The sequence below is a fragment of the Nycticebus coucang genome, chromosome X, assembly GCF_027406575.1.
Source record: "Nycticebus coucang isolate mNycCou1 chromosome X, mNycCou1.pri, whole genome shotgun sequence".
NCBI classification, from domain to species: Eukaryota; Metazoa; Chordata; class Mammalia; order Primates; family Lorisidae; genus Nycticebus; species Nycticebus coucang.
The window spans coordinates 164,864,902-164,887,378 of record NC_069804.1 but is presented as its reverse complement, the minus strand read 5'-3'; the positions used below and the strand labels follow the sequence as shown (position 1 = coordinate 164,887,378).

The following is a 22,477-nucleotide window of genomic DNA, read 5'->3' as shown; positions in this document are numbered from 1 at the left end:
TTTGGCCCATGTCTAGAAACATAGAGTAAGAAATTGATCATGACATGCTACAGCATTTATCTACAGTGACATCTGTCACTGGATCATGTATAAACACAAATAATAAAAAAAAAAGCAAACCACCACCCCCAAGCAACAACAAAGGAAAACACAAAGAGGCCTTGGAGAATACATGATAAAAACTTCGTAAAAGAGATACTAGGTAGTTTTGAATGTAGAAAAAAATACGGTAAGATAAACACAAAGTGGTGGAAGCAGGTTTCAAAGTAGACCGTTTCTAATTTTACATACAAACATGCATGCAAAGTGAAAATTCACCCAAAAGATAAACATGAAATGGTGGAAGCAGGTTTCAAAGCAGAATGTTTCTAATTTTACACATACAACATGCATGCAAAGTGAAAATTCACCCAAAACCCAGTAGCTTCCCTTGAGAATGGGGTGGGGTAGGAGTAGGATGGGTGCTTACCCACTCTTTACATTTCCAATTTTTTTTGTTTTTTGAGACAGAGTCTCACTCTGTTACCCTGGGTAGAGTGCCATGTTATCACTTTAGCTCATAGCAACCCCAAACTCCTAGTCTTGAGCAATCCTCCTGCCTCAGCCTCCCAAGTAGCTGGAACTACAGGTGCCTGCCACAACGCTCAGCTATTTTTTTTCTATTAGTAGAGACGGGTCTTGCTCTTGCTCAGGCTGGTCTCAAACTCCTGAGATCAAGCAATCCACCCACCTTGGCCTCCCTGAGTGCTAGGATTACAGGTGTGAGCAACTGTGCCCAGTCTCATTTCCCATTTTCTTATTTGTTCCAGTGCCCCCTAGAATTGAGTGTTTAGTTTGCTCTCTCCTGACACAGTTGCTTAGGTTCCAGTCAGTCTCAGGAGACGGGAAGGAGAGAAGATAGGTGGGCCCATCTCAGAGTGACCCCAGATCTGACACCCAAGCCCTAAATTTCTTTTTTTTTTTTTTTTATTTATTTATTTTTTTTGTAGAGACAGAGTCTCACTTTATGGCCCTCGGTAGAGTGCCGTGGCCTCACACAGCTCACAGCAACCTCCAACTCCTGGGCTTAAGCCATTCTCTTGCTTCAGCCTCCCGAGCAGCTGGGACTACAGGCGCCTGCCACAACGCCCGGCTATTTTTTGGTTGCAGTTTGGCCGGGGCTGGGCTTGAACCCGCCACCCTCGGTATATGGGGCCGGCGCCTTACCGACTGAGCCACAGGCGCCGCCCAGCAAGCCCTAAATTTCTTATCTGTCTCCTGGATCCCACCCAGAAAAGGACAGGGTCATGTTCCTCCTTTGCCATCTCACCATCCTTCCAGCCCAATTCCCCACCCCTCAAGGGGCATTGGAAGTTCCAGAAAAGAGCTGGGGCTTGGGGATCTATTTCAGACTGAGCTCCAATCCTTAGTTTCTCTGTGAAATGGAGATACCGGTTAGGTGGTCATGGGATTATGATGAGATTTGTGATGCAAAGCACCAAACTCAGTGCCTGACACATGGCAGGCTCCTATCAGTTGTCACCTCCCTTTACTTGGTTCCCTTTCCTTAGGGACAAGGCTGCTCCAGGTGAGACATGATGACATTTAACAGACTTCACATTAAATGCCCACAAAACCCCAAATTATCCCTCCTAAAACTGGTGGGAGCCCAGGCCTTTGGTCTCCTGGGCACAGTTCTTTACCAGAACAGGGCCAGTCTGCCTGTCTTCCCCTAAAGAAGGTGGAGAGGGTCAGAGAGTGGGATGAAGGGATGGAGGGTTGGTCCTCCCTCTTCACATGGCCTCAGGCTCTGGGTTGATCATATCCCATGTTGGTCTGCTGAGTGAGGTGGTCCCTACAGTGGGGGTGGGACCATCAGGGACTGAACAGAGGCATCTGGACAAAGGGGAGGGAAGCTCAGGGGCTGAGGCAGATGTCACAGGGCATCACCACCATCACTGTTGGAAGGATCCTTCTTGTCAAGATGCTCTGACCTCTGGGTACCCCTTGGCAACAGGTAGAGAGTGGACCCGAGGCCCCTACTCCCAGGCTGTGGTCCTCAGCCTGAGCATAGTGTCATGTTCTCAGGATGCCTCCTTCCTGGGGCCCATGGGCCTTCTTCTAACCCACGCTGTCACCCAGCTCCCCAATCATCTGCCATTGGCCAGATGGGTCCTATAGGTCCTGTAGCTCCAGAGACCTTGGTTGGGCTTCTTTGAGGACCCACTGGGAGAGGAGCTCTGATGGGACAGAGTTGGGGTCCAAGATGGGATGAAAGGAAGTGGGCTTCTGGATCCCATGGTTTATCTTCTTCAAGACTCAGCTACTGGGGAGGCTGAGGCAAGAAAATCACCTAAGCCCAAGAGCTGGAGGTTGCTGTGAGCTGTGACGCTATAGCACTCTACTGAGGTGACAAAGTGAGACTCTGTCTCTAAAAAAAAAAAGACTCCTAATAGTCACCTGGATGGCAGGGTCAGTAGGAGAGGCCCCAGGCAGGGAGAGGGCACTCAGGGATACACAAAATGACCCACAGACCATCTGTTTCATTTTACTTCACCCTCACTTGCCCTGGGGGTTCAAGTGAATTCAGCACTCTTGAACACCAGGCTATAAAATGGAATAAAAGATTTATATTTTAGATCGCTTGAACAAAGGTTGTGAAGGGGACAAACTGCCACCTCTTGGGCCAGGCTAGGCTGCTGCCTGTTTATCCTGGGACAGTGTTCTGGGTTGATTTAGGTCTTGGTTCAGCTTCTGAACAGGCAATGTGTTCCCTGACACAGCCTTCCCACCCCCAGCCCTCTGAGGTTTCTCCTGGCCTGCTCCTGGCCATCAGAGCTAGTGACCTCACCTCTGGGCCTCTCTCCTCCCAGGCCATTGCATCATACCTATCAGACAGAAACCTCCAGTCGGGGCTTCAGTGTATGAAATCAAGGACTTTTTAAAAACTTAGACAAACAATAAGACATGACAACTCCAGAAACAAGAACATTCCTCCGACCAGCCTGTGCTGACCGCTGACTGGTAGAGTTAATCACACACAGAAAAGAAGTTATTCAGGTCCGTATCTGAATTTGTAGAAGTGCTGCTTGGAAAACAGACTGTAAATAAAGTACATGGAGACCCCTTCATGCAGCAAGGGCCCGTGGGTAGGTGGGGGGAGGTAGGAAGCTGCCTGAGCCACCCACTGCTGGCAGGAAGAGCAAGAAAGCAGGGGCAGGAACACTCTGCTGAGGGCCAGTCTCTGGGCCAGCAAAGCCCCAGTTGAAGCCACTGCAGACTGGCCCCTGGGTGTGGGGGGAGAGGGTGGCTCCCTGCAGTGGGGGACTCTGAGGGCAGGGACCCATGAGGCTCATTTCTCCCTGCAGGGGGGGTGGCCTCCTGGCTCTAGGTCAAGCCCCTTGCACAAGGGCCCTCCTCCTCCCTTCCTATATGGCCCAGGAAGAGGCTGGAGCCAGGGATGCAATCACTCAGATGGTGAGCCCAGGATTGGAAAGGGCCACATCTGTGTATCAGACCCAAGGAGGACCCTGACTCGCTCCTCTCCTCTCCTTCAGCTCAGAAGCCTCTTATCCCTCAGAGACACCCTGAGATCTGTGTATAGGGTCAGTAGGCTGACAAGGGGCCTGGAGTAGACAGGGTTGGGGTTAATGAGAAGGGCCAGCAGGACACTTGGCACAAAGAAGCACACCATTAGGCCCTGGCTGTGGGCAAATGCAGGGGCACATGGCAGCCACTAGCCAGCCCCATCCTGGTGTGAGGCAGCCAGAGAGCTTCATTTGGGTCCTGGCTCCAGTGGGCAGCTGAGGAGGGCAGATGGTAGGAGGCTGGGCTGCTCTGCCTCAGGGCTGGCTAGACAGCTGCAGTTTTCAGTCCCAGGAACTGAGAACATGGGCCTCAAGGTACTAGTGCCAGAGATGTGGGAACAGGAATGGGGGTGAGGGCCAGGGTCCCTCCTGGCTCCCCTCTGGGCCACTTTTGGTGCACCTATTGGCAGCATGTCTGGGACCCCCAGGACTGATCCAAGCCCATGCAGATGAGATTTTCCTGTGTGATCCTGGGGACGGTGAGCTGAGCCTGGGGATAGAGAGATGGGGTCATACCAGGGGTCCCAGCCCTGTCCCACCCCAGGTTTATCCCTTAACACGCTTGTTTACATCATGTCCTAGGAGCCATGCAGTCACACCATCATCCCCACTCCACCACCAAACTGAGAAGCTTGTGCCACTCAACCACTGAGGACCCCTTGGTCAAGTGCAGGGCAGGTGGGGAGGGTAGGCACTGTGAGTGAGAACTTGGCTCCCCAGGGGTTTCTGGGACCCTTCTCTCTTGTCTCTTATATTGCTTACTGTCCTCCTGGGTCTCCCCTGTGACCTTCCATACTGCTCCATGGAAAGCTAGGTCCCCAGATTCCTTTCTCCTGGACCCCTCTCTCCCTACGTGGCCTGGGAGCCCTGTGTCCAAACTCCCACATGCCAGGTCTGGGGTGGGGACCTGCAGGCCCAAGGGGCAGACTCAGCTCCACCACCTCCCACCTGTGTGATAAGGGAAAGTCCCTCCTCCTGTCTAGCCTGCTTCCTCCATCATCAGGATGGTGGGTGGATACTGCTCTGTTAGTGTTCCTAGGCGATCTGAGTCCTCCGGGAACTTGTCGGGTCCTCCCCATGTCAGGAGCCAATCACTGGGGAGCCCCAGCCATGTTGTACCTCTACCTGTAAGGCCCTTCCTCTTCTGCTGGCCTGGCCATTCACTCTGATGCTCCCCAGGCAGCTCCAGAGCCAGGGGCGCCCCACGGGCAGGGATATGACTCTTGACAAGGCCAGAGGAACCAGCGATGACCACTTACAAAGGCCAGTGCCTGGAAGAGAAAGAAAGAGATGGAGGCCTCAGAGTTGCCTTGCTACCTGGAGAGGTCCTCGTTTTCCCCAAGGGTGTTCTCTACAATCCATGTTCTCTACAATCCTCTCTTCCATCTGCTCTGCCAACCCCAGTCTGAGAGCTGCTGTCTGCTCCAGAAAGTCTCATTTGGTACACTGTACACAGTAGGCTCACTGGGGAGCCTAGCTTTCCTAGAATTTGGAGACCTAGCTTTTCTTGGAGCAGGCCTCACCACCAGTAAGGCCACTGGTGGTTGGAGGAAGGGCCTCTGTGGCCCTGGGAGGGCTGCGGTAGGAGCAGCTGGGAACAAGGGCTGTTGCCTTAGGGTAAGAGCAGGGTTTTGGGGGAGGGGAAGGGAAGACCACCTCTCTCACTGGTCCCTGTACACAAATGTAGAGCTGCAGGGGACTGTCCTCAAATACTGGCTAGGGGAGCACAGGGAGAGCAGGAACAAGCAAAGATCGGTATCCTGGCCTCAGGTCGGGGGTAGTTTTGCTAAGGGCTGTGCAGGAGCTGCAGAGAACCCTGGGGCAGCACAGTGAAGCGGACAGCCCTGGGGTTTGGCTCAGAAGAGAAGCATCCTTCCAATGCTCACCCGGGAGGGGTGGAGGCATCTTTTCTCCATGGGAGCCTTCCCTGGGCCGCCTCCCCGCCTCCTCCCCTCCATTCCCCGGGTTCAGGTGACACCACTGGGGCCTCTGCGGAAAGGGTGGGGCGGTAACTGAACCGGAGGCGGGAAGGGGAGGTTGCTGTCGGTCTACTGGTGCTAGTCTGACCCTGGAAGATGTTGAGGCCACCGCCGCCCCTCACTCCACCGAGGAATCGTGGCTGGGGAGGAGGGAAGAGTCTGTGGCTTCCTTTCCTTTACCCTGCTCGGCTCAACAGCTTTTTGGGCCGGTTTGCCAGGGTACCTTTCATATTTCCCCAAACCACCAAGGCGCCTCCACATCTAGATGTCATGGCAACCCCTCCCCCCCTTCCAGCCTGTCGTCTCCTACCTTTATACTCTGGACCTGGAAGATCAACTGACTGCAGCAGAATCCCTTCCTTTTGGTTTCCCCCTTTGGCCAATGTGAAGCAACAGGTCGGCCGAACTCAAATAGTTTCTTGGGCCGGTGGAAAGGAACCGTTTACTGAGTTTCTACGTGATACGGGTCCGTTTGCTATAGGGGCCAAGGCTCCGTGTCTGTCCTCCTGCTGCGAAGGTCTAGCGTTGACCGGAACAGGCCGCCTCGCCTCTGCCCCCTCTCCGCGTCCCTGCGGCCTCGGGCCACCACTGTCCTTCATGTGGGGGCCGGGCCCGGAGCAGGGGAGTGGGCGGGTGGACGACACTCCGGCCTGGCCACTGAGGCTGCCGCGGCGCTCACTCTATCCGCACCTGCAGGCGGACGTTGAGCATCACAGAGGCCAAGATGTAGAAGTAGGGGAAGTTCATGCGCAGCCTCCAGGCCAGGTCAAAGAAGGTGAGCAGTGTGCGCGTGAGACCCTTGCAGAAGGCGCCGTAGGAGCCGCGAACCGCGGCGGAGCGCGACAGTCGCACCGCCAGGCCCGATAGGGCTGCCGCTGCCGCCGCCGCCGACAGAGCGGCCGACACTGCCATGAGCCCCAGGCCGGTACAGGCCCTGCCAACCGACGGATCTAGAAAAGCTTGAGCCCAGAGGGCGGGCGACGAGAGAGCTGGAGCTCCCCGCGGGCCTCCAGGAGCCCTGCCCGCCCCTCCCTCGATCTGTCCCCGCCCTCACCCGGCCCTGCCCAAGCCCCACCCCTTCACTGCCTCCTTACTGCGGCGGCCTCTTCGGTGGCTCCGCCCCCATCATAGTCCCGCCCTCAGAGTAGTCCCGCCTCTGGTCCGAGTTGTAGAGCTGTGGGCGGTCCCGGCCGCAAAGGCCCGCCTCGCCGGCCCGCCCCGCCCCTTCCCGGCCCCGCCTCCTCCTGGGCTCCGGGACTGGGCCTGAGGCCTGAGGGGTCTGGAAGATGCAGCTGCCAGGGAGCGCTTCTGAAGAATCCCCTAGAGTGCCGTGAGAGTAGAGAGCCGGAAGATCTGGACGACTTTGCTAATTCTGTCCAGAAAGCACATCCAGAAAGCCTCGCCACACCACTCTGCCTTCATTTCTCTCTTTAATTCGCATAGTTCAGTAACTCTAATGGAATGCCTGCAAACCCACATGCATGTATTTTTTTTACTTTTCTGGTTTGTTAGTCGTGTATGTTTATTGGCAAATTTCCCAGTTGTCCTTCTCTTTCTAAGCATTCTTCTTAATCTATTGCTTGCTCTGGTTGCTGCGCAAGGTGGTATGGTGTTTTCATTTGCACTAGTTTAGGCCTGATTTCGTTGGTGTACTTAAAATCCCTTTGGTGGTTTTATTTAATTTTCATTAGGTCAGGTGTGGTGGCTAATGCCTGTAATCCTAGCACTCTGGGAGCCTGAGGCCGGAGGATCGCTTGAGTTCAGCAGTTCAAGACCCGCCTGAGCAAAAGCGAGAACCCCCTCTCTACCAAAAATAGAAAAACTAGACCTGCGTTTTGACCACGCCCATAGTCCCAGCTACCAGGGAGGCTGAGGCTAGAGGGTCGCTAGATGCTGGAGGGTCGCTAGATGCCACGAGTCTGCAGTTTATCGGAGTTGGCTGATGCCACCTCACTCTAGCCTGGGCAACAGAGACACTGTCTCAAAAATAATAATAATAATAATAATGATCTTCATTAAAAGGAAACTAATCCAAACCCAATTGTGTTTTTACACTTTGTTATGGTCATGACTTTAAAAACAACTGTGTGAGCTTGGCGCCTGTGTCTCAAGCAGCTAAGGCGCCAGCCACATACACCTGAGCTGACTGGTTCTAATCCAGCCTGGGACCGCCAAAAAACAATGACGGCTGCAATCAAAAATTAGCTGGGCATTGTGGCGGATGCCTGTAGTCCCAGCTACTTGGAGGTGGAGGCAGGAGAATCGATTGAGCCCAGGAGTTGGAGGTTGCTGTGAGCTGTGATGCCACAGCACTCTACCCAGGGCGACAGCTTGAGGCTCTGTCTCCAAAAAAAAAAATAAATAAATATAAAAAATAAAAATAAAAACAACTGTCTGCCAAGAAGTATGTTCACCATAATCCCATCCCAGTTTTCACAAGATTTAGGCCTTCTCAGTGACTGTTTGCAGTTTGCTGTTACATTTAAACATCTCTACAGTATCCTCTGGAACTTTTTCTTTTTGTGAGACAGAGTCTCAAGCTGTCCCCCTGGGTAGAATGCCATGGCATCACAGCCCACAGCAACCTCAAACTCTTGGGCCCAAGCGATTCTCTTGTCTCAGCCTCCCAAGTAGCTGGGACTACAGGTGCCTGCCACAACGCCCAGCTATTTTTTGGTTGTAGTTGTCATTGTTGTTTGGCAGGCCTAGGCTGGATTTAAACCTGCCAGCTCCGGTGCATGTGGCCGGCACCCCAGCGGCTGAGCCACAGGCACCAAGTCTCCTATGGAACTTTTTTAAGAACCTAGCAGAGTGACATACACTGGTTAATTGACCTACCTTCTAGGTCAAATAAAAACAGCCAGTTACAGAGCCAAAGTTATGGTGTGATATGATTTTATCGGCAACACATCCGTGCCTGGGTATAAATGCATATATAAATGTCAGGACAAGTGTATCAAATTGCTCCACTTTGTTCTGGTTAAGGCAGTAGGAAGGAAGACTTACACTTTTACTTCTGAAGAAGTGCAGATGACTCAAAATTTGACTCATCAGTGTAAGGTGTATTTTAAATTAAAGGCCCTAAGACATCAATTGGCTTGGGAAGGGACTTTCTCTCAGTCATCATAAAGACCAGGGAAACTTCAAGAAGAACAATTTTCTTTTCTTCTCCTCTGAGTTATCTCATTTTCTATTTCTGGAAAGATCAGGAATGTAATCAGATAGGCCCAAGCCTTCTTCAAAATAATGCCTGTCTCTCAGGTTAATTTAATTTCTAGAGAATCATTTACAAGTCTACCTGTTTTCTCCCATCCATTCATTCTCCCTAGTAACCATTTTTTGCCACTCAACAGAATTACTTATAGTGTTTCAGAAAAACAGCAAATTAAAACAGACACACCAACAATATAGAGGAAGGAACCTTTAATTGCGGGTGAGAACTCAGGTGCCTCAAGGTGTGAAATGCTGAGTTCCGAGGAACAGTTTTTTTCTAGGCTCTTTTATACCTTTTTTTCCCCTTCAGTTCAATATCAGCTGAATAGTTATGGCTACAGATGTTAGAAACCAGGGTATTGTTATTAGTTACAGAGTCTTTTTTTTCCTTTTTCTTTGCAAGGTTTTCAGTGTAGTTTGTTCTTATCTTTAGAGGAGTTCTTCTGCAGCTGCCTGCTGCTTTCTCAGGATCACTAAGAAATGTAAGATTTATTTCTCCTTCCTCAATAGTCACCATCTCCACCTTCTTTTCTGAAATGAAAATGTGTAAGTATTTGGGAATTATTAGAATATTGTGTAATCACTCTCTCCCCCAAGTGCAAGGTAACAATATAATCTGTATATCTTTTCCCTTATTTTTCTGCTTTATTGTGAGTGGATTTTTTCAGTGAACCTTCCCAGGGCAAAGGGAAAGTTTTCCCCTACACTCCCTATATATATGTGTGTGTGTATCCTTATGTATAGGAATTACTTGTATAATACAATGAAACAAATAATTATTTGAAAAAGAAAGAGTGACAGAAATATAGAGACTTAAGCCACACAGAGACATTTTGTTCCAGATTGGATTGAGCCTATTCATTTACAGAGCCTGTTTCCTCCAATCATTTCTGAAATCTCTCCCTGTCTCATCTCATTTTCTTTAACATTTTATTTTAAAATAATTATAGACTCACAATAAAATGCAAAAACAGACCAAAAAAGACCTCATGCCTTTTATCCAGCTTTCTTGAATAGTGACATTTTCTGTAGATGTAAAACAATATCAAAACCAGGAAATTGACATTGGGTACATTATTATTAACTATAGGCCTAATTTTTCTTTCTATATATCTCTATTTCTAGCTCTATATTGAAGAGGAGTCTTTCCCTTTTCCCCTAGGTTGATTCGCTGAAAAGATCAATTTACAGTTATAGTAGATTAATAAGAGAAAGGTTTATTTCCAAATACCATGCACATGGGGGAACCACAAGAATGATTTCCTGAAGTTTCAGTGATAGTCAGTGGCTTTTAAAGATGCCTTTTAGAAGGGAGAGAGGAGAGAAACTGGAAAGTATACCTGCAGCAAGTGGTTGCTAAGGGGGTATGTATAGATGGAAAAAACCAGATTAATTAGTAGATTAACCTGAGAGACAGGTATTGTGCTTCAAATGACCTTATGGTCATGTCTATTAGCATGTGATAAGGAGGCCAGAAGCCCCTTTTCTGATTCTAAATCAGGTTATTCAGGTTTTATAGAGGAGAGGCTGGGTGCTTTCTAATCAAAAATGGCCTTTTTACTGAAAATATTCTTTATACCAAGGAATCATATTTTAGGGTGAAATTTCCTTAGTTCCTTCAATATCCACATATATATACATATATATATATATATATTTTAGACAGTCTCACTTTGTCACCCTTGGTAGAGTGCTGTGGCATCATAGCTTACAGCAACCTGAAACTCTTGGGCTCAAGCAATCTTCTTGCCTCAGCCTCCCAAGTAGCTGGGACTACAGGTGCCTGCCTTTACAACACCCAGCTATTTTTTAGGGAGGGGGTCTCCATCTTGCTTAGGCTAGTCTCCAACTCGTGAGCTCAAGTAATCCAGCTGCCTCAACCTCCCAGAGTTTTAGGATTACAGGTGTGAGCCACCACACCCAGCCTTGCTTTCAATATTTTTAAAACCTAAATTAATGTATTTGTGTGTGTGTGTATGTGTGTGCAGGTATAGATCTAACAACTTTATATCATGTAAAGATTTGTGTACCACTATGACAAAGATAAAAAAAGTTCCATTGGGTGGTGCCTGTGGCTCAAAGGAGTAGGGTGCTGGCGCCATATAACAGAGGTGGTGGGTTCAAACCTGGCCCCGGCCAAAAACTGCAAAAAAAAAAAAAAATTCCCAAAATACTTTCACCCAAAAGTATTTCTTTGTGTTACCTCTTTGATTCCATGCTCAGCCAACCTGCATGTATTTTCTTAGATTTATACGTATTTCACTCTCTTTAAAATGAGTTTAAATGGTATTGGAAGTTTAATACATGTTAAACATTTGATTTCCACATCTTTGTTGTTAGTATATAGAATTTCAATTTTTTTTTTTTTTTTTTCAGTTTTTGGCCAGTGACGGGTTTGAACCTGCCACCTCCGGTATATGGGCCGGCACCCTACTCCTTTGAGCCACAAGTGCCACCCTAGGTCCCATGTATTATTTAATCAGTTTGCCACAAGAATAACATCCTTGAAAATTATAGTTCTGCATCACAAGAATGATATTATTATTGACACAATCCATCTACCTTATTCAGATTTCCCTCATGCTATTCTTTTGGTCAAACCCAGTGCCATCTTGCTCTCCCTCCTTATAATGACTGGCAACCACTAATCTGTTGTTTATTTCTATAACTTTTTCATTTCAGGAATGTTCTACAAATAGAATAATGTACTATATAATCTGATAGATTTGGAAAATGCTAGTTGCCCAGTAGGTGCTGCTCACAGGATGAGAAAAAATTTTCTCTAGGCCAAGATTAGAATATGAAAATATAAGTTAATTTTATATTTGAGAAAGGGAAGGAAGTGGGGGGAAGAGATGAGAAAGAGAGAGAGAAGAGAGCAGAGAGTAGGGAGTGAGAGAGGGGAGGATAGAAGGGGAGAGAAAAGGAGCCATAGAATGGGTGATATCCCAAAAAAAGGAAGAATGTCAGCTTTGAGGTCCAGTGGGTAGCTGCACTGAAGGAGTGAAGAGAGGTCATTGAAGCGGAATTCACAATGTATTGTGAATATGAATGCTGTGTCCATGTTTCCTCAGGCAAGATTGCAGGCAGACAATTTTATAGGTGTTTCCAATCATTAGGCCTGATTCTTCATCTATGGGACACTCAGGAATTACTTGGGGCTTAAAGGAACAATTTCTAAAGGACAAAGGAGCTGGGAAATAGTAAGGGAATTTGGATGACCCATTAAGTTGTTGACTTCCTCTCTGTATTCTTGATGAAGGCTTCCAACGCTATAAATTTCCCTCTTAGGACTGCCTTTGCTGTATCCCACAGGTTTTGATAATTTGTGGTCTTCATTATCAATTTGTTCCCCACATTTTGTGATTTCCCTCTTAATCTCATCTTTGACCCATGTATCATTTAGCATAAGGTTATTTAATTTCCATGACTTTGAGTATGAAGATTCCTGTTGCTATTGAGTTTGACTTTTATTCTGTGATGGTCCAAGAAGATACAAAGAATTATTTCTATTCTTCTAAATTTTCTGAGCTTAGACTTGTGTCCTAAAATATGATCAATTTTAGAGGATGATCCATGGGCTGATAAGAAGAATGTGTATTCAGTTTTATTAGGATGAAATGTTCTGTAGATGTCTGTTAAATCCATTTGTTCTAGGGTCAAGTTTAAGTCCATTATTTATTTGTTTAGTTTCTTTTTGGAGGATCTATCCAAAACTGCCAAAGGGATGTTAAATTCTTCAAATATTATAGTGCAGGAAGATATCAAATTGTTCATATTTGTTAGTGTTTGCTTTGTAAATTGAGGACCATTCTCATAGGACACATAAATGTTAATTATCGAAGTTTCTTCATGTTGAGTGTTTCCCTTGACAAATACGTAGTGTCCATCCTTATCTTTCCTTATCTTTGTTGGTTTAAAACCAATTGTATCTGCAAATAAAAGTGCAACTCCTGCTTTTTTCTGATTTCCATTTGCCTGTATTATAGATGTCCATCCCTTCACCCTGAGTCTTTTTTTTTTTTTTATCCTTTAAGGTAAGAGACTCTTGTATGCAACAGATATCTGGCCTCAGTTTTTGTGTCCAGTCAGCCAACCTGTGCCTCTTTAGAGGACAATTTAAGCTATTCATATTAATTGAGAGAACTGATAAGCATGGTAGTGTTTTGGGTTTCCTGTTTTTCTTTCCTTTTTTTTTTTTTTTGAGACAGTCTTACTTTACCACACTGGTAGAGTGCTGTGGCATCATAGCTCACAGCAACCTCAAATTCTTGGGCTCAAGAGATTCTCTTGCCTCAGCCACCTGAGTAGCTGAGACTTCAGGCATCCACCACAACTCCTGGCTATTTTTAGAGATGGCTCAGGCTTATCTCAAACCTGTGAGCTCAAGCAATCCACCTGCTTTGGCCTCCCAGAGTGCTAGGATTATAGGTGTGAGCCACCATACCTGGCCTGGTGTCATGTTTTTCAAATGTCCAGTGGCTATTGTAAATCTTTTCACCATTGTGGATGCTAGGTTTTGTTCAAAACTTTCTGAGTGAGTTTATTTTGGTGGTGGACCATTGTGCTGGTCATTATGGAAGATGGGTCTGAGAATATCCTGGATAGCATCCTTTCATGATCAGAACACTTAAGAAAATAGGCTTAGATGGGACATTTCTTAAAGTGATAGAGGCCATTTACAGCAAACCCACAGCCAATATCATACTGAATGAAGTAAAATTGAAAACATTTCCAGTGAGGGAAGATGGCCACTCCAGCCAGCTTTTGACAGAGGCTCCTGTCCAGAGGGACAGATAATGGACTGAATGAACTCAATGAAGCTGAAAGTCAGGAACTGAGCTAAGAAAGATTATGAGTGTACATCATCCCTGCTTAGGCAGCCATGACTCCAAGGAAACAAATTCCATGTATAAAACCCACTGCCAAGAGGATGAGAGACCTTCTCCCCTAAGAGAGTGGCTCATTGTGTGCTCTATACAAGTGAGTAGTGTTCAGAAGACCTCTATGCTTTTCCTGTAGGAGCCGCCGGGTGGAGAGGAGCGTGGCCTTCTCCTCTCCCCGTCATGGCTTGTGCTGGTCCACTGATAACAATGTACTCCGAAAAGGGGGAGTCATCTGGCAAAAATGTCACTTTGCCTGCTGTCTTCAAGGCTCCCATTCGACCAGATATTGTGAACTTTGTTCACACCAACTTGCGAAAAAACAACGGACAGCCATATGCTGTCAGTGAATTAGCAGGTCACCAGACCAGTGCTGAGTCCTGGGGTACTGGCAGAGCTGGGGCTAGGATTCCCAGAGTTCGAGGTGGTGGGACTCCCATTCTGGCCAGGGTGCTTTTGGAAATATGTGTCGTGGAGGCCACATGTTTGCACCGACGAAAACCTGGCGTCGCTGGCACCGTGGAGTGAACACAACCCAAAAGCGATATGCCATCTGCTCTGCCCTGGCTGCCTCAGCTTTACCAGCACTGGTCATGTCTAAAGGTCATCGAATTGAGGAAGTTCCTGAACTTCCGTTGGTGGTTGAAGATAAAGTTGAAGGGCATAAGAAGACCAAGGAGGCTGTTTTGCTTCTTAAGAAACTTAAGGCCTGGAATGATATCAAAAAGGTCTATGCCTCCCAGCGAATGAGGGCTGGCAAGGGCACAATGAGAAACCGTCGTCGTATCCAGCGCAGGGGACCCTGTATCATCTATAATGAGGACAATGGTATCATCAAGGCTTTTAGGAACATCCCTGGAATTACTCTGCTTAATGTAAGCAAGCTGAACATTTTGAAACTAGCTCCTGGTGGACATGTGGGACGTTTCTACATTTGGACTGAAAGTGCTTTCCGGAAGTTAGATGAATTGTATGGCACTTGGAGTAAAGCTGCTTCCCTTAAGGGTAACTACAACCTTCCCATGCACAAGATGATGAACACAGACCTTAGCCGAATCTTGAAAAGCCCAGAGATCCAAGGAGCTCTTCGTGCACCACGCAAAAAGATTCATCGCAGAGTCCTGAAGAAGAATCCACTGAAAAACCTGAGAATCATGTTAAAGCTAAACCCATATGCAAAGACCATGTGCCGGAATACCATTCTTTGCCAGGCCAGGAATCACAAACTTCGGGTGGATAAGGCAGCTGCAGGACTAAAGGCCAAGTCAGATGAGAAGGGGGTTGCAGGCAAGAAGCCTGTAGCAATGAAGAAGGGGGAAAAGCCTGTTGGTGTTAAAAAGCAGAAAAAGCCTCTGGTAGGAAAAAAGGCTGCCTCTACCAAGAAACCAGCAGCTGAAAAGATGCCAGCAGAAAAGAAACCTACCACAGAAGAAAAGAAGCCTACTGCATAAACTCTTTAATGTTTATTCCATAAACATCAAATCATTTTGGACAGTTTATTTTGAATAAAGACCTGATCAAAGAGTCATTGAAAAATAAAAAAAAAAAAAGAAGACCTCTTATTTTACTCCACAGGAGGGAGCCACTAAACAGCGGGACTCCTTCTCCAGAGAGGTCCCACCTTTGAGCCTAGGCATTCTCTTGGCCGGCATAAAATTGAACAAATATGTTTCCCACACTTCTGAACTCCCAGTGCACCCTTCCCCTCTCACCTGGTGGTTTGAAAGCCTGTCCCCTGCGTAGCCCAGAGTGTTTGGCAATTCCTTGAGAGGTCTGGGCATTGCGTGGGCTGCTGCACAACTGTGTTGAAACAGTGACTTGAGTGGAAGTTGTGGGATGAAAGGAGAGACAGTCAAGCAGGAGAGGGAGAAGTGTGGTGCCTTTACAGTATGTGACAGCGACAGGCCTCACACACCAGGTCAGATTTTGGAGAAACACTTCTTCAATTCTGTAGACCGCTGGAGGGAGCTAGGCCTCAACCCCAAGGGGTGTCAGAGGCAGAGTGTGGCTGGGAGAGAGACACAGACTCTCTGTGGGAGAGAAATATGTGCTGCAATGGTACCTGCCAGCCCAGATTCCCTAGTGACAGGGAAGGAGGCACTGACTCCCCTTTGACCCTTGCAGGCACATATCCTTGGTGCATTTGTTCACGGGAGAGAGCCAGGCCACAACACCACGGGGTTACGGGTGGCAGGGCATGGCTGCGGTGCAAGGCAGGGAAGGACACACCAGCCACCCTAAACTGACTCTTTGTTTGAGCGGGCTGTCCCGACTACATTGAGCACCAGAGGGAGACACACTCCAGCCTCTTGGGTTTTTGGGAAGGAGCTGCCTGTGGATCCCTGCTGTCAGGTTGCTGGAAACCATTTGAACTCTCCCAGATGAGCAGTGATTGTGCTGCCTGAGACAATCTCATTGGAACTCTTGACCTGGGTTGGCCACCTGGGGACCCTCCAAGGTTGAGCCATGGTTGTGTTGTAGTGGGAGGGACTGATTCTCCTCTTCCATTTGTCACTGGTGGGGTGCTGGTGTCTTAGTTGCTTGTATTTCTCCCCAGCTGAGATTTCAGACTAAATCCATGACTCATTAGGATTGGATAGACGCTGGCTGAATACAAGACAGAGCCAGCTTGCCCTATCACACTAATTGGGTCCTCAGAGTTTCTGGCTGCAGGTCTGAAAGGGACCTTTGTAAAGCTGTAGGGAAAAAGCCACAATCACCAGTCCCAGCTCTTTGGTAAAGGGCTTGGTTAAATACAATTCCTAGAGACCTCAATACAGTTTAACCCTACCAGTTTTACTAGCCAAAGTATGGAAAATAATCATGGGGTGGAATGAGAGGAAGAACTCCGTGAATAATCAGAGTAGATCAAATCTTTCTAGGAATGACAAATGAGATACATCAAAAGATGCCATTCATAAACAAATGGATGAAATGTCAGAAATAGAATCCAGAATATGGATGTCAAATAAAATGAATAGAATAGAGGAAAAGGTGGAAATAGAAATGCAAAAAGTTGTGCAAAAGTTGTCTTAAGAAATCAATGAATTCAAAAGATGTGGACATAATGAGATAGAGATAGCAGAGCTCAAGAAAATGAAAAAGTTATTTGAGGAGCTCCAAAATACAGTAAAAGCTCTCGGTAATAGAGTTGATCAGGCAGAAGAAAGGATTTCTGAAATTGAAGATAAAGCTTTTGAACACTCCCAAATGCTCAAAGAGGCAGAGAAATGGATAGTAAAACTGATCATTCCCTGAGAGAGTTGTGGGACCACTCCAAAAGATCAAACATTTGCCTTATAGGAATTCCTCAAGGAGAAGAGGATGGTCCTAAAGGCAAGATTTTATGAAGGAGAATTTCCCAAACAATCCAAGAGATACAGAAATTCAGATAGTAGGGCAGCACCTGTGGCTCAGTGGGTAGGGTTCTGGCTCCATATACTGAAGGTGGCGGGTTTGAACCTGGCCCTGGCTAAACTGCAACAACAACAAAAAAATAAATTTAAAAAAAAAGAAAAAGAAAAAGAAATTCAGATAGTAGACAGTTTCAGAACCCCAGAAAGACTTAATCCAAATAAAGCATCTCCTAGACACATTGTAATTAACTTTGTCAAAGTTAATATGAAGGAGAAAATTCTGCAAGCAGCCAGATGTAAGAAAAGTATTACGTACAAGGGGATGAATATTTGATTAATTGCAGTTCTCTTAGCTGAAACCTTTCAAGCCAGAAGAGGATGGTTATCAATCTTCAAACTCCCAAAACAAAACAACTTTCAGCCCAGGATCCTCTATCCAGCTAAACTGAATTTCATTTGTGATGGAGAAATCAAATACTTTACTGACTTATACATTGAAGAAATTTGCCATGACTAAACAAGCTCTTCAGGCTATTCTCAGATCCATCCTCCATAATGATCAGCACAATGGTCTATTAGCAAATGAAACTCACCCAGAAAGTTTTGAACAAAACTTAACTTCCACAATGGTGTAAAGATTAAAAATATCTGCAGGACATTTGGAAAACACGACATCTATAATACAGGCAAATTGAAATCAGAAAAAAGCAGGGGTTGCACTTTATTTGCAGATACAATTGGTTTTAAACCAACAAAGAGAAGGAAAGATAAGGATGGACACTACATATTTGTCAAGGGAAACACTCAACATGAAGTTTTCATGGCTTTAGTTCTCCAGGTTATGGCAGAGCTAGAAAGTGGGGCGGGGGTGGGGGGTGGGGGGGAGGTGGAGAGGGCAGCGCTGGAACTAGGGCAAGATAAAATGTCATAAATCTTGTTGTTTTTCCTGAGATTTGGCCATTTTTTTCTTTTCTTTTCTTTTTTTGTTTTCTTTCTTCTTCTTCTTCTTCTTTTTTTTTTTTTTTGTTGAGATAGAGTCTCCTTCTGTCACCTTGGATAGAGTGCTATGGCATCTTCATAGCTCAAAGCAACCTCACTCTCTCTTTTTTTTTTTTTTTTAATTAGTATTAGAGCATAGCTGTGTACAGTAATGCAATCATGGGGCACCATACACTGGTTTTATAAACAGTTTGACACATTTTCATCACACTGGTTAAACATAGCACTCTCTTGAACTCAGGCAATCTTCTAGTTTCAGCCTCCCAAGTAGCTGGAACCACAGGTACCCACCACAATGCCTGGCTATTTTTTCTGCTTTTCTATTAGTAGAGACAGGGTCTCACTCTTGCTCAGGCTGGTCTTGGACTCCTGAGCTCAAGCAATCTACCGTCCCAGAGTGCTAGGATTACAGGTGTAAGCAACCAATCCTGGCCAGCCATTTTTTCTTGAGTAAATGTTTTCTGACTGGTTAGTGATGAGAGGAAACTTGCCCTTTTCCCTGGAAATTTTGCCAAAAGATCAACTTACAATTAAGGCAAACTAATAAGGGAAATGTTTATTTCTAAATACCATGTGTATGGGGAGAATCACAAGATTACTGCAAGTCTCAGTGATGGTCAGATGCCTTATAGAAGTCTTTTAGAAGGGAGGGGGAGTATAGGTGCTATAAGTGGTTGCTAGGGAGGATGAATAGATGGGGAAACAGATTGACTTGTAAATCAACCTGAGAGACAGGTATTGTATTGTATCTTATTTTATTTTATTAGTTTTTTTCAGACAGAGTCTCACTCTGGCACACTGAGTAGAGTGCTTTGGCATCATAGTTCACAGCAACCTCAAACACCTGGGCTCAAGTGATCGTCTTGCCTCAGTTTTTCTATTTTTAGCAGAGACAGAGTCTTGCTATTGCTCAGGCTGGTCGCAAATTCCTGAGCTCAAGCATTCCACCCACCTCAGCCTCTCAGAGTGCTGGGATTACAGGTGTGAGCACCCGTGCCCAGCCCTAGGTTTTAATGTTTTAAATAATTTGAGGCAAGTCTGCTGGCATTCAGGGGGAGGAAAGGAAGTCAGTTGCCCCTGTTTGAGATTTTTATTTGGTCAGTCCAGTTTTATGTATATATAGGAAAAGCCCCTTCTGAATGCTTTCTTTTTCTTTTATTTATTTATTTATTTATTTATTTTTGGGCTAGAGTCTCACTCTGTAGTCCTGGTAGAGTGCCATGGCATCTTAGCTCATAACAACCTCAAACTCTCGGGCTCAAGTGATCCTCTAGCTTCAGTCTCCTGAGTAGTCACCCGGGGTGTCATTGCAGGGTATGTGCTTTATGCCTCCATTTTTTTTTTTTTTTTAGGATAATAAATGTATGTATGTATTTATTTATTTTTTTATTGTTGGGGATTCATTGAGGGTACAAAAAGCCAGGTTACACTGATTGCAATTGTTAGGTAAAGTCCCTCTTGCAATCATGTCCTGCCCCCACAAAGTGTGACACACACTAAGGCCCCACCCACCTCCCTCCTTCCCTCTTTCTGTTTCCCCACCCATAATCATAATTGTCATCAATTGTCCTCATATCAAAATTGAGTATATAGGATTCATGCTTCTCCATTCTTGTGATGCTTTACTAAGAATAATGTCTTCCACGTCCATCCAGGTTAATACGAAGGATGTAAAGTCTCCATTTTTTTTAATGGCTGAATAGTATTCCATGGTATACATATACCACAGCTTGTTAATCCATTCCTCAGTTGGTGGGCATTTAGGCTGTTTCCACATTTTGCGATTGTAAATTGAGCTGCAATAAACAGTCTAGTACAAGTGTCCTTATGATAAAAGGATTTCTTTCCTTCTGGGTAGATGCCCAGTAATGGGATTGCAGGATCAAATGGGAGGTCTAGCTTGAGTGCTTTGAGGTTTCTCCATACTTCCTTCCAGAAAGGTTGTACTAGTTTGCAGTCCCACCAGCAGTGTAAAAGTGTTCCCTTCTCTCCACATCCACGCCAGCATCTGCAGTTTTGAGATTTTGTGATGTGGGCCATTCTCACTGGGGTTAGATGATATCTCAGGGTTGTTTTGATTTGCATTTCTCTAATATATAGAGATGATGAACATTTTTTCATGTGTTTGTTAGCCATTCGTCTGTCGTCTTTAGAGAAAGTTCTATTCATGTCTCTTGCCCATTGATATAAGGGATTGTTGGCTTTTTTCATGTGGATTAATTTGAGTTCTCTATAGATCCTAGTTATCAAGCTTTTGTCTGATTGAAAATATGCAAATATCCTTTCCCATTGTGTAGGTTGTCTCTTTGCTTTGGTTATTGTCTCCTTAGCTGTACAGAAGCTTTTCAGTTTAATGAAGTCCCATTTGTTTATTTTTGTTGTTGTTGCAATTGCCATGGCAGTCTTCTTCATGAAGTCTTTCCTCAGGCCAATATCTTCCAGTGTTTTTCCTATGCTTTCTTGGAGGATTTTTATTGTTTCATGCCTTAAGTTTAAGTCCTTTATCCATCTTGAATCGATTTTTGTGAGTGGGGAAAGGTGTGGGTCCAGTTTCAGTCTTTTACATGTAGACATCCAGTTCTCCCAACACCATTTATTGAATAGGGAGTCTTTCCCCCAAGGTAGGTTCTTGTTTGGTTTATCAAAGATTAGGTGGTTGTAAGATGTTAGTTTCATTTCTTGGTTTTCAATTCGATTCCAAGTGTCTATGTCTCTGTTTTTGTGCCAGTACCATGCTGTCTTGAGCACCATGGCTTTGTAGTACAGACTAAAATCTGGTATGCTGATGCCCCCAGCTTTATTTTTGTTATAGAGAACTGCCTTAGCTATACGGGGTTTTTTCCGGTTCCATACAAAAGGCAGAATCATTTTTTCCAAATCTTGAAAGTACGATGTTGGTATTTTGATAGGAATGGCATTGAATAGGTAGATTGCTTTGGGAAGTATAGACATTTTAGCAATGTTGATTCTTCCCATCCATGAGTATGGTATGTTCTTCCTTTTGTTAATATCCTCTGCTATTTCCCTTCTGAGGATTTCATAGTTTTCTTTATAGAGGTCCTTCACCTCCTTCGTTAGGTATATTCCTAGGTATTTCATTTCCTTTGAGACTATGGTGAAGGGAGTTGTGTCCTTAATTAGCTTCTCATCTTGACTGTTATTGGTGTACACAAAGGCTACTGACTTGTGGACATTGATTTTATATCCTGAAACATTACTGTATTTTTTGATGACTTCTAGGAGTCTTATGGTTGAGTCTTTGGGGTTCTCTAAGTATAAGATCATGTCGTCAGCAAAGAGGGAGAGTTTGACCTCCTCTGCTCCCATTTGGATTCCCTTTATATCCCTGTCTTGCCTAATTGTATTGGCTAGAACTTCCAGCACTACATTGAATAGTAAAGGTGACAGAGGACAACCTTGTCTGGTTCCAGTTCTAAGAGGAAAAGCTTTCAGTTTGACTCCATTCAGTAAAATATTGGCTGTGGGTTTGTCATAGATAGCTTCAATCAGTTTTAGAAATGTGCCACCTATGCCTATACTCTTCAGTGTTCTAATTAGGAAAGGATGCTGGATTTTATCAAATGCTTTTTCTGCATCTATTGAGAGGATCATGTGATCTTTATCACCAAAGATTCTGACACACTGCTTTCAGAGGGCTATTGGACCCCAGGTCACCTCAACTCTAACCGAGCTTCTCCAAGACACGTTGTGATGAACCTGTCCAAAGTCAATACCAAAGAAAAGATTCTGCAAGCTGCCAGGAGTAAGTGCCAGTTGACCTACAGGGGCAAATCCATCAGAGTGACCGCAGACTTCTCTAATGAAACTTTCCAAGCAAGAAGACAATGGTCATCTACCTTTAATCTACTTAAACAGAACAATTTCCGGCCCAGAATTCTGTACCCTGCTAAGCTAAGCTTCAAAATTGACGGAGAAATCAAATCATTTACGGATATACAAACATTGAGGAAATTCGCCACAACAAGACCAGCTCTACAGGAAATACTTCAACCTGTTCTGCACACTGACCACCACAATGGATCAGCAGCAAAGTAAGAACTCAGAAATTAAAGGACAGAACCAAACCTCCACACTGATGCAAAAGATAAAACTAAGCAATGGACTCTCACAAAATAAGACGAATGGACTCTCTCTCTACCACACTTATCAATTATCTCAATAAATGTTAATGGCTTGAATTCCCCACTGAAGAGACATAGATTGGCTGACTGGATTAAAAAACACAAGCCATCCATTTGCTGTCTGCAAGAAACACACCTGGCTTCAAAAGACAAATTAAAGCTCCAAGTCAAGGGTTGGAAGACAATTTTTCAGGCAAATGGCATTCAGAAGAAAAGAGGAGTTGCAATCTTATTTTCAGATACATGTGGATTTAAAGCAACTAAAGTCAAAAAAGACAAAGATGGTCACTTTATATTGGTCAAGGGAAAAATATAACAAGAAGACATTTCAATTCTAAA

General features: G+C 45.4%; 1 protein-coding gene and 1 pseudogene across 4 annotated transcripts; one reads left to right on the top strand and one right to left on the bottom strand.

The window, feature by feature from the left end:
• Window positions 1-1,154: 1,154 nt before the first annotated feature.
• LOC128577150 (small integral membrane protein 10-like protein 2A) lies at window positions 1,155-6,582 on the bottom strand. 3 transcript variants are annotated; one of them, XM_053579213.1, is made up of 3 exons: window positions 5,856-6,582; window positions 4,686-4,837; window positions 1,155-4,056 (listed from the first exon to the last, which is right to left on the bottom strand). In XM_053579213.1, exon 1 carries the CDS (start codon window positions 6,455-6,457, stop codon window positions 6,221-6,223), a length of 237 nt encoding a protein of 78 aa, XP_053435188.1. In that variant the 5' UTR covers window positions 6,458-6,582; the 3' UTR covers window positions 1,155-4,056; window positions 4,686-4,837; window positions 5,856-6,220. The 3 variants fall into 3 exon arrangements, with proteins under 3 accessions (XP_053435188.1, XP_053435187.1, XP_053435189.1); XM_053579212.1 differs by having other exon boundaries at window positions 4,692-4,837; XM_053579214.1 differs by lacking the exon at window positions 4,686-4,837.
• A 7,191-nt stretch (window positions 6,583-13,773) lies between these two features.
• LOC128577148 (60S ribosomal protein L4-like) lies at window positions 13,774-15,177 on the top strand (annotated as a pseudogene). The gene has a single exon (XR_008377508.1). The product of XR_008377508.1 is annotated as a 60S ribosomal protein L4-like (transcript).
• The last annotated feature ends 7,300 nt before the right edge of the window (window positions 15,178-22,477 follow it).

Bases quoted from the DNA above. Each gene is read 5' to 3' on its own strand.
- LOC128577150 (XM_053579213.1), bottom strand. From the start codon at position 6,457: ATGGCAGTGTCGGCCGCTCTGTCGGCGGCGGCGGCAGCGGCAGCCCTA.